Below are 12,614 nucleotides of genomic sequence, written 5' to 3'. Positions count from 1 at the left end.
AAAAAGGATGATAAAGGATACATGTGCACATACTATCACGAGCCGCACCAGGCTAAAGAAATATACTGTGCAAGAAAATGCTGGATGGAGGTGGAAAGAGAGGCTACTCTAGGGGAAAATACCTAAACTGAAGATGAATCCTATACATTGGGAGTAAGGTGTGTGGTCCTAGGATTGGTGATGTAGGTTTATAATATTACCTATTTAAATGGTAAGAGTTCTATCTCGGATTTGGCCTAGTCAATGGGTTAAGAGCAGGGAAAGGAGACTCACAGTATTCGCATACCTTGAGAATAATATCTTTGTAAATTACTGATTTAGAACTACTTAGGTATTACCTAAATCCACTGACTGAGGTCACAATTTTATTATCTTAAAACTCATGAGAAAACATCATTATTAAAGCTTTATAAGCGGAAGAAAACAAAATCATGCAAACTTTGATGTGGCATAGCACCTAGGTATTTACTTGGGCACAACTCTGAGGTTTTCTAAAACGTTGGAACATTACAACACTGTACCTCAGAGTAAATGACTCATAAGTGTTAGAAGCATTTTTAAATCATGGACAGAAAAAGAAAAAAAAGGGATTTAGAGCTGGAGACAAATTAAGCATCAAAGTCCTGGTATTTTAGCTTTTATTTTTGCTCAGGTATCACAATTCAAAGTAAGAGTTTTATTATACAGACTCCATTTCTTTAGGATTTCCCTGGACAGATGAAAGTAAAATGACTCATTAAAGGGTGACTGGATGTGTTCATCTGAATTTTCATAGAATTTTTCTATACAAATTTTTATACAAAGAGAGAAAACAGACTATCTAAAATTAAAACAATCTAAAGCAGAAAAACTGTCATAGAAATAAATGGGCTTCACACATCAAAACGTAAAAAATTCTGTTAGGTGCATTTATAAATAGTTTTACTCCTCAAACTACTGAATTTTAGGAATACTAATTAGTTTTATGATAACATTAAGAAAACAATGTATAAAACTTATGTTCAATATAGCTGAGTTTAAATCACTAAGATAAGTGAAACTTCCAAACCCTAAAGATCTTCAAATCCTTCTCCTTCATCACAGTTCCTCAGAGAAAGTTAATGGATTTGTTTTTTCACTACCTTAGTTATCCCTTTCTTCTAAATGCTAATTAGATATCAGATTTTTCTTGCCTTGGCTACTGAAGTGACACTTAATCAGTACAATAATTAATGAAAGCAGCCCTGTGACTCAGCAAGCCTAATCACAGAGCATGTTTCTATCCAGCCAACTAACTTGGTCAGGAAGCCTAACGCGGACAGATTACGTTAAATGTGTCATATTTTCAACATTCACTTTGTAAAGCTTCTTGTCCACAATGACCATATGAGGAACGGGAAAGAGGACACTAAATATTCTGTAACCACATTCCAATTGTGGCAGACACTGCTGGTCAACTTTACCGTCCAACTATCCCCACCTGCATCCTTGCTAGCAGAATCTCAACTGTTCAGGTACCGGAGGCACTTGTGCTTCATGATCCCTCTCCGGAGGCATCCCAGGGATGCATGCATCAACTAATCTAAGTAGCCTCAAGGTGTGGGCCATAGTCCAGCGCAGCCATGTCACTGGGAACTTGAAAGAAAGGCACGTTTTGGGGCTCCATTCCAACTCCTGGATTAGGCTGCACAACTGTTTCCGTGATCAGTGAGGCCACAGAATTCTCCTGGGAAGCTTCCGGGAATGCTTTCGTAGCTCACATAAACAGTGATGGGAGGAAATATACCGCCCTTCCTACTTTTGGTTCAGACACTAACATGTCTTCATGTGATACTTGGAGCCATGGCAGCAATCTTGTGACCATCAGGTGAGAACCCTAAAGACCAGCCAATAACCTGGGAGGGCAGAGGGGACAAACTGAAAGAGCCTGGGTCCCTGCTGACCATGAGAGCTGCTGAATTAACCCTAGAAACACCCAATCCCCAGACCCCTTGTCAAATATTGTATTTTTTAAAGTCACATAATTGAAAGCTATTTTTAGTTGGCCTTCTGTTAACTTGCAACCCTGACTGTGACCTTTTTGTTTCCTTTTTTAATACAAATCCTGAAATAGTATAAACAATATAATCTCTTTTTTATAATACATATTTTAACTTGAAGCACTTTGAAAAGAAAAAATCTACAGCTTTACTACAAGAAAGTACAAATAACTTTTAGAATGACATTATTGCAATTAATCAAATTCTGGTTTGGGTTCTTCTACTAATTAGAGGTAGGACCTTGAACAAATTACTGAACAAATTTAGGCCTCAATTTGTTGAGGTTTAGATCAAATCATTGATAAATTCTTGTCTAGTTTGAAGAATTACAACTCTTAATTTCAACTTTTAAAAACTCCTAAGAAGCCCCGTGTAATAAAAGTTCATCTTTAACGAATTCTATCAATAAAGAAGTTTTCCATGATGACAAGACTTATTGTTATGCTACTGACATATTGATTGCTATGCAACTAACTACCAAGAAATGTTTCTAGAAATGGGTGACACATTGCGGTCTCGGCTAACAGGTTGGAAACTCAGGTCTTAGCGTTTGCTCCTGCCAACTCCCCACTGTTTATACTAGGAGAAGGGTGGCATTCTGCACGTAAACACTCTTAGTCTAGAGCCTCTAATTAAGTAGTCTACTTAACTTCCTCCCTGCACAAAAGTCAAGAAATACAAAATGCAAAACAACTGATTGGTATTTCTACCTCCCACTGGAACAGCAGTCAAACCCATGTAAGGCAAAAAGGGAGATGTGAATGAAGAGGAAGCAGCAGGCAGTGACCAAAGAGGACAAAAATATATATATAAACCTCAGGGAATTAAAAGTGATTTACACTTAGTTTCAGGAAGGAAAAAGTACCCCCACACTCCACTGCAACTAATGCTAAAGATATATAAAAAGCCACATCAGATGAATTAGTAGGTACAGATTATTTTTAATATGGTATCTTTCAAAGCCACTTTGAAGCATTAGAAAAGTTTTATTGGGACAAAAAGAACAGTGATGACCGATGACCTCCTTCTAATCAGAGGGTATCTCCTAGAGTTAAAAATGCCACTGCATTAGCATTAAAACACAAGCTACCAAACACCTAACAAAAGAAGGGTGCCAGTACAACCATAAAAGGATGACAACTAAATGTCAAAATAATGTACATTTTTTCCTGTATATGAACTAGAAATACCAATATAGATAAAACTCTTTTACAATAAACTTACAATACAACTGCGCTCATTATTACTTTATTTAATTTTTTTAAATTAACATAATACTTAAAACCACAAGCCCAAGCCATAGAACTCAGCCATAAAGAGCTAATGCACAATATGATGGTAATGTGATCAATGGATTATATACTCTGGATGACTGTACGGTATGTGAATAAATCCTAAAAAAAGAGCTGATGCACAACTATCACGTAGTGAATTTATTTATCTGTGCCAGGCCACACTTCAAAAAAAGATTTAAGGGTGAAATGGGGTGAACTGCTGGACACACTAAACTGGATGGACAGGCAAAAGTGGCATGCATTTACAATATTTTCACCCTGTTCTCCTGCTTAGTTTCTAGATTACATCGTATGCTTTTAGAACCCGCCTTAAAAGTAATTTGAATTGTGATCATCGATTTGTTTAAGATGGGTTAGGATATGGAGTGCTCTTTGATGACAGAACAAAAGCAGCATAAAGAGCTCAGCAACTGTGGGTGTCCTCTCTGCCTACAAGACAGATAGCTATAGTCAAGTTCTTTCACCAGAGTAACTGGCAAAAGGACAGGAAATACAGCAATTCCACTTCTAGAAATTTATTATCCTAAGGAAATAATCAGACACATACAAAGATGCATCTGAAGGATAGTCACTGCAGATTGTATATAATACTCTAATTTAGGAACTAACCTAAATGCCTAAGGATAGAGGACTGGCCCAATCATTTATGCTACAGCTATCTATAGTGGAATACTGTCAAGGTAATTAAAAATAATGCTGACTATAAGTATTGAATGACATGCAAAAATGTTCAATATATACTGGTAAGGACAAAAGCAGCCTTCTGAACAATATTAACTGTATTAAAAAAAATCTATCTATAGCTAGAGGCAGGAATATCTATATTATACCCATGTAGAGATAGATTTCTCAAAGTAATACATAACTAATTATGATGAAATCATGGGTGCTTCTACATTTCCTGTTTTAGCTTAGCTAGAGTCCCTAATTTTATTTTTCCATAATAAACATTTATTGGTTTTAAAATAAGAAAAAAAATTACTAAAATATTTAATGGGCAGAGATACAGCAAGTCCTCGATAATATAGAGATATTAGATATATAGACTAAATGTGAAGGAAAAGAAAGGTAATTCTGGGAATGTGAGATAGACTTCTTACATGGAACCACTGTTTATAACAGGACGACAACTAATGAAATTTCACCTGTAGAAAAAGTCCCACAAGTACTGAAACTACTGACATGGGAGAATAAGGGACATACTTACGGTTGGGTGAAATCACGAGTGATGAAATCAGAACTTTTGAAAAGTAGAAAGATGTCACTGAGGGTTTTACACTTCAGAGAACTATTCATTGCTATCCAGTATGCATCCTGCATTTTGGAGTAAGAATAAGAAAAGAAAGTCATGTGAGATGATTTCTGAAAATGCAATAAGCTATGATTCCTTAAATGAGCTGTGCTGACTTGAAATTGTTTTCTTTTGGATTAGACAGGTCTTTTACTAAAAATGTTGTCAATGCAATGTTAAAGTAATAAGACAATTTAAGAAGAAAGTAATCAGTTGATTTCTCAAGCTGCTCTATTTCTAAATACTGTGACATTTTTGATTTTATTACTTTGCATCAGAGAAAAATTTCTGTTAAATTGAAGTGAATGACTGAAGTTTCAAAAAGGGCAGAGAATGAATTTCCTCAGAATTCTAATTACACAATCAGCAACATAAGAGATTAAAACTGTGTTATGGCAGAAAATACAGTATTTCATGGACCCAGGAAAGTGTATAGGAAAACCAGGAAAATAAATAACGGGAAAAATAATAATAAATTCCACAGTATTTTTCCCCAGAATTAGGTATATGACTGAAAGGCCTACGGGGATGTAAAAGGAAATAAACAGCAAAACAAAGATAAGTCAAAGAACAAGAAATTCACTTAAGTGTTCCTACCCTTGGGGCACTCCAGTTAAGTTTAGGAAATACACTCCCCCCCAGGGAATTGATAGCTTCTTGGACTTTCGTGGTGAACTCCGGAAACTCTGGCGCCTACAGAGAGAGAGAGAGAAGAAATCAGTTCGGCAACTCTGTATCATCACAATAAACATCGAAAACACGATCAAGATCTCAAGGTTATAGTTCAGGGTGTTAAAAACAGAATTTCTGAAGTCAGCTAAACAAAATCAATGATGAAATGACATCTAACCAGAAAAAGCACTTTCCAAAGCAATTAAACAATTAAAACCCACAAAGCTAAAAAGACAGACTTCATTGGACATCTGAGGGTGTGAGGAAGGAATGAAGAAACAGATAGAATGTCACCTGTACAATTACTCCAGTTCTCAAAATTCAGTCCCCATATTTACAGTGCCAGAAGCATGTCCGTTTGGTGAAAAAGAGTCTCAGACAGATCCCTGAAAAGCTTTCTTGGAATGAAAAATAAGTCCTGCGGTAACATGTATTTAAACACTGACATTTCCAGACAGGTTTCAATATAAACAACACTCAAAAATAAGACCCCGGTCAACATAGAATGTACTTTTCTTTTTGTTGATTTAAAAATACCTACTTTATATAATCAAGTGACTAAAACATTTTAAGTGTTCATTTCAATCAGGGAGTAAACAGAAATGCACTTGTTAAGGAATTTAAACTTGATTCCCACCATGCCCTGCCTTGGGGCTTGTCATGATCAACTGAGTGAGTGGAAATAAACCAGAGAAAAGGGGATGAGTCATTTTAAGCGAGGTAGAAGTGGAGCCTTCAGGAGAGAGAATGTAGAGTTGTTAACCCAGATTCTCCAAGCAGTTATTTATCTGGATTATCTCCCCTTTATATTTGCTGCCCCCTACTGGGCAATTGCAAATCCTGAAAAAGTAGAGTAATCGTGAGTTCTGCCATAGGGAAAAAAAAATGTAGAATAAGTCAAAAATTAAACTACATGCTCCAAAAACAAATCAAACGGTTTAGGCTGATCCCCCAGATCTAACCCAGCTACATTAGACAAGAGTCTGGGAAGCAGACCAACGAAAAGGAAGTCAAAAGAAATGGCAACATATTCTCCAAATTAAAAATCAGCTTTCAGTAAAAGGCTAGCAAGGAAGGAGGTGATTCCGGGCAGATTAGGTTAGCTTTCTTTCTGTTACAGATATCAAATTTAAAAAACAATCCAGACCAATCAGGAGAGAATTTATTTGAAAGTATTACTGCAAAGGGAGGAAGGGACTATTGCATTAGAGAGAACGCTTTCACCTGAGTTAGGCAAAAAAGCGTTTTCTTTTGCAGAGGACAGAACAGGGTGTGGGGAAGTGGGATGAAAGGATGTCGTGATCAGACAGTAGACCAGTGAATATTTTATGCTGAAAGCAGCCTATTTGCTGGGAGGTGCCCTCAGACTGCAGTCTACAGGAAGGAGAGAAACTTAACCAACGTCTGGTTAACAAAGCATTTTGTTCTGATTGCTTGCTCGGCAGAGACTAGCAGCTCGGCTAATCAATTATGAGGCCAAGCTTGGGAATGTGGAGGGTCTGCATCTGGCCCTGCCATAGGTAAGCAGGAGGAGGCATTATCAAAGCAGGAGTCGTCGTATCCTAGTCACAGGGGAAGGGTGGTTCTTTGCAGCAAGCCCTTTTCCAGAACACAAAGGGAGAGGGAATTCATAACCTACCCCCTTATCTAGAATCACAGGGCCTGGGTGAAGTCAGATCAGACAGGCTAACAGTATCTTTCATTATTGGAAAGCCTGCCATGTGTGTTTCTTCTATTAGACTACTTCTTCAGCTTAGATGCTTGATATTAAACTGTGGCACTTTAGAGAGGCACGCAAAACGAATCACAGCGCAGAGTCTCTTATTTTCCACTCACCCCTTCCCGTCAAAGGGAATTATAATTTAGGGGTAGCCAAGAATTTCCCTATAATACCCCTGAAGTTGCTGATTTGGGTCCCATAGAGTTTGATCAATAAAAACTACTTATCTAGGATATGAACATTGGCAATATTTTCCATAAATTGCAGTTATCCACATTTTACAACCTGAAGAGATTCAACCTTTAAAGAAAATTTAATTTTGCTATCCCATAAAACTTAACATTGAACGTATGCTTTAAATATATTACATTTGAAGTGAGATGATCAGTTCCCTCAAATTCTCAAAGTATTCAACTTTAACAAATCCTGATAAAGGGATCCTAAAGCAAATTTAAGTTATAAAAAATGTTCAAGTTATAAAGAAAAATTTGTGTTTCCATGGAAAACTGTGCATTGTCTACCCACAGCACACCCTTCCCGTAACCTGATTCTAGAATGCTGCTAAATGATAGCAACCTAAAATAATGTTTAGAGACATGGAAATTCTTTAAGTCTGGAAAAGGTTCAATTGTCTTCTCTCCCACCTGGAATGGAGGTAAAAACCAAAGTTGCATTATTTATATATTCATTTCAATATTCCTGATCTAGAAATGTGTCAATATCTTGGATTCTCCTTTGAACTGATTATAACATCAGCCTGATTCTCCATGGGTTAAACAGAATCTTAAACGTGTTAAAGATTTTTAAACCTGTATGAAAGTCATGATTCTACCTTTTCCTGAGAATTATTTTTTAACAGACATAACTATTAGGATTCTTTTAAGCTCATAGCTCAACTAGTCGATTTCAAGTATGCATAACATAACACCTCAGTTGTCTTGGGAAAAGTTCCCATGGCAAGTGGAATATAATCCATACTTTTTAATCCTATATCTGTGGGCCTCTGTGATCTGGACTTTCCAACCTTACCCACTATTGGACCCCTGCACCACCCTCACCCACAAAGGGCATGTTACTTTTTCTTTTTAATTAATTTTCTAAAAATTATGAAGTGTTTTTTTTAAATGCAATTTTATCGAGACATATTCACATACCATACAATCATCTGAAGTGTACAGTATCATCACACAGTTGGGCATTTATCACCATAATCAATTTCTGAACATTTTCATTACTCCAAAAAATAAAAATAAAAATATAGAAGTAAAAAAAGAACACCCAAAACATCACATACCCCTCATCTCCCCACCCTACCCCCAATTATTCATTGACTTTTTGTCCCCATTTTTTAACTCATGTGTCCATACACTGGATAAAGGGAGTGTGAAGCCACAAGGTTTCTACAATCACACAGTCACACCGGGTAAGCTATATAGTTATACAACCGTCTCCAAGAATCAAGGTTACTGGGTCGCAGTTCAACCCAGTAATCTTCAGGTATTTCCTTCTAGCTATTCTAATACACTAAAAACTAAAAAGGGATAGCTATATAATGTATAAGAATAATCTCCAGAATGACCCCTCAACTCCATTTGAGATCTCTCAGCCACTGAAACTTCATTTTGTTTAATTTCTCTTCCCCCTTTTTGGTCCAGAAGAATTAAGTGTTTTAAGTTTACAAAAATATATATACCCAAATTAATTCCTGGATCCAAACGTTCAACATTTTGGCATATTTGCTGCAGATCTTTAATTTTTTTAAGGAAAAAAATTATAGAAAAACAAATAAAGCTCCTTGTCTTCTTGCTTCTACCTTCAAAATTGTATCTCTTCCTTCAAAAACAGAAGTATCTTCTTGTTTAAAGTTGTCATAGAGTATACCCTCTCCTAAAACTAGCTTCCATTTTTGAACCTCTACATGTATTTCTACGGAATTTTACAACAACCTTTCTCTTATCTCAAGGCATGAAGAGTTTCATTTGCCTACTATATTTTTAGAAATACAGTTTTTACTTCAGTCATTCCTTTAAAAATATTTTTACTAAAAAATTTTATAAGAGCACTCAACCTGAAAGACTATAATATGCTTGATAAACTTCCAAATTTTTATATAAAATCTGGTTTAAGTCACATACTTCTCCACTCTCACTTGAAAGAAACTGTAATTTTTATGCCATTTACTTGAATAGTACAATCACTTTAATTTAGCTTCAATTAATCCAGGCAACCTCATAGTTTAATGCTGGGCTTGATTCCTGCTTTCAGAGCTTAACGGAAATCTGTCAAAGCATCAAAAACACACTTAGAATTTTCTTTGTAATCAAAGGGAAGAAGAGGGCAAACCACGTTTACCTGTTAAGCAATGAGTAGAGTTATTTTTCTAAATAATAAAAAATGGGTATTTCACAAAGAAAAGGACATTTGGAACGGCACATATAAGGGAACTGGGAGGGGCAGCATTTGACACCTGCAGCCAACTACCGGGGACAAGGTGCAACTACCCCACGCAGGTGCTGCTCTGCTCTTACCGTGAGTGTGGCTGTGTTCTCATCATCCGACCACTGCACGGGGAAGAAGGACAGAAACAAACGTTAAATTGAGATAGAGTATTTGGCTGCCAAAAGGCAGTACTCCGCAGAAGTACTAAACCATCATCAAGGACTGGCAGAAACATCTTTCTCAAAACTCCAGAAAACAGTTAAAGGACTGCAGTGAGAGGGCAAGTGCCAAATCAAGAAAAAGATTACTTAAAAGTGGGAGGATCTCCTGGCACCCTGGCTGGCCCTTCCCCAGACCCTAACTGGTTCGGTGGCAGAGCCACGTTCCCACTGAGAATCCCTGATGCCAGTTCCCAAGGGAGCAGAATAAACCCTGTGCACATACTGAGGGCTTGTAGGTCTGGCCCAATCTGTCTGGTGGTGGCCTGAGGGACTCGCCATCTTACAATCTGCCCTGCATGTAGTCAAGTGCTGCTGTCTGGGGCAAGGGATTGCTGGCTATAGGACACACAGAGCAGTGCCTGGGACCATGAGGGAATTATTTCCTAAGGAGAGGGGACATTCATAACCATGTAAAGAAGGGTTACGAACTCATGCCCATGACAAAAAACAGAAAGGACCAGAGAGGCCCCAATATTTTGGCCTGGAACTATTCTCCAAACTCATTGAATGGATAAATTCTGAAGGACAGAAATCATATAGGCCAATTTTCAAAGACTGGGAAAGGTGTTTTCTCTTTTTCTCTCTCCTCCCCTCCCTCCTACTTCTTCTTTTCCTTCTGTTGTTACCTCTTGGGATTCAAGGAAAGCTCTGTCATAACACTAGCTGGATATAAGCTTAAGGAACAGATACCTCAAGATCTAAATTCCAGTGATAACACATTAAAGTATCAAAACATCCAGGTTTCAATAAAAGATTACAAAAAGTATAAAGAAACAGGAAGTGATGGCCCACACAAAGGAGAAGATAAAAGTATTAGAAACCATTAATGAGGAGGAACAGACCTGGGACATATCAAAGACTTTTAAAAAAATGGTGCTAAATATGCTCAAAGAGCAAAAGGAAAACATGGACAAAGAACTACAGGTAATCAGGAAAATGAGAGATAACACAGAGAGAATATCAATAGACAGATGGACGTTATTAATAGGAGACAAACAGTGCTGAAAACCACAGTAACAGAAATTAAAAATTCTCTACAGGTACTCAACAACAGATGGGAGCCAGCAGAAGTATCAGTGAACTTGAAGATAAGACAATTGAAATCATCCCGCCTGAGGAACAGAAAGATGAAAAAATAAAGAAACTTAACAGAGCCTAAGGAACCTGTGGTACACCATCAAGTGTGCCAATCAATATACACAATGTGGTAGTCATAGAAGAGAAAAAAGAGAGAAAGGAGCAGAGAGAATATTCAGAGAAATAATGGCTGAAAACTTCCCAAATTCAACAAGACATAAATATACACATTGAAGATGCTCAACAAACTGCAAACAGGATAAACCCAAATAGAGCCACACTAAGATTATAATCAAACTCTCAAATGCCAAAGAAAAAGAGAATTCTGAAAGTTGCAAGAGAGAAGCAACGTATCATGTTCAAGGGAACCTCAATAAGATTAAGTCCTGATTTCTCATCAGAAACCTTGGAAGCAAGAAAGCAGTGGGATGACATATTTATAAGTGCTGGAAGCAAAAAATTACCAAGAATTCCATATCTGGCAAAACTGTCCTTCAAAAATGAGGGCGAGATTAAGATATTCCCAGATAACTAAAAGCTGAAGGAGTTCATCACCACTAGACCTGTCCTACAAGAGATGCTAAAGAATTTCTGCAGATTGAACGGAAAGGACAGTAGACAATAGAAGAAAACCACATGAAGAAATAAAGATCTCCAGTGAGGGTAATGATATGGGAAAATATAAATGCCAGTACTATTATATTTTTAGTTTGTAACTCCACTTTTAACTTCCTATAGGATCTAGAAGGCAAATGCATGAAATAAATTATAAATCTATGGTTTTGGTCTCATAATGTGTAAGTCTGTCATCTGTGACAAGAGCTACATAAAGGTGGGGGGACAAAGGGGTACAGGAACACAGTTTAGGTGTACTATGGAAGTACTACTGGTATCAAAGCAAATGAGATTGTTATAGATGGGAAATGTTAAAATCATGGAAACCACAAAGAAAATATCAGAATATGCAAGCTCAAAGATACAGAAATTAGAGTATAGGGTGTAACAGGCAAGAGGCAAGGGAATGGAGAGTTAACGCATATGGGTGTAGGGTTTCTGTTTGAGGAGACAGGAAAGTTTTAGTAATAGAAGGTGGTAAGGGTACCAAACATTGTGGATGTGATTAATCTCATTGCATGGTATGCTTGGAAATGGTTGAGAAGGGAAAGTTTATGTTAAATACATGTTTTCACAATCAACAAAAGAAAAGAAAAAAGAAAAGAGCAACTAAAGAGACAATGACAATTAAATGCAATACATCTCTGGGTGGGATCTAAGCAAGGAAGGAGAAAAAGCTCTACAGGACATTGTTAGCACATATGAAAAAACTGAAACATTGACTGTAAGCCTTATTATCAATGTTAAATTTCTTGAACTTGATAACTACACTTAAGGTGGTTACATAACTGAATACCCTTATTCTTAAGAAATCTACATGGCAGTATTAAGTGTTCAAAGAGCATGATGTATATAACCTACTTTCAAATGTTCAGAAGATGGATGGCTAGATACATAAATAGACAGAGATACACAGATTTATAGAACAGATAGAATGAAATGACAAACGCAGTGAAATTTTTAAACTGGTGGATCTACGTATCTAGGGAGGTCGGGTTCTCTGTATGGGGTGTATATTATTTTTGTAACTGTACTGTAAGTTTTATTTCAAAATAGAAAGTTAAAAAGTAACCCCCCCTCCAAACAAAAAGGCACTGGTCCATCTATAAATGATATATAAATAGGAAGTATCTTTTCCTGAACACAAAGTACGTGAAAAAGTGTATGTCAAAGTGAGATTTTCACATAATTTCTCACTTATCAAATGTATGCTAAGATCCAAATGCTGGAACCATTTCAGAGATCATTTAAATTACAGTATAAGGA

The 12,614-nt window shown here is 36.8% G+C and overlaps 1 protein-coding gene across 1 annotated transcript in view; it reads right to left on the bottom strand.

The window, feature by feature from the left end:
* The window catches only part of CDC123 (cell division cycle 123), a 71,674-nt gene that overhangs the window by 37,425 nt on the left and 21,635 nt on the right, over nucleotides 1-12,614 (bottom strand). The window contains exons 4-6 of the mRNA XM_037846045.1: nucleotides 9,525-9,557; nucleotides 5,202-5,297; nucleotides 4,521-4,627 (exon numbers count right to left, since the gene is read on the bottom strand). Of these exons, the coding sequence (XP_037701973.1) occupies nucleotides 4,521-4,627; nucleotides 5,202-5,297; nucleotides 9,525-9,557 (236 nt within the window). The remainder of the gene's footprint in view (nucleotides 1-4,520; nucleotides 4,628-5,201; nucleotides 5,298-9,524; nucleotides 9,558-12,614) is intronic.

This window comes from Choloepus didactylus, chromosome 8 (assembly GCF_015220235.1).
Source record: "Choloepus didactylus isolate mChoDid1 chromosome 8, mChoDid1.pri, whole genome shotgun sequence".
NCBI lineage: Eukaryota > Metazoa > Chordata > Mammalia > Pilosa > Megalonychidae > Choloepus > Choloepus didactylus.
The sequence above is the reverse complement of the archived record's forward strand: the minus strand, read 5'-3'. Positions and strand labels throughout refer to the sequence as shown.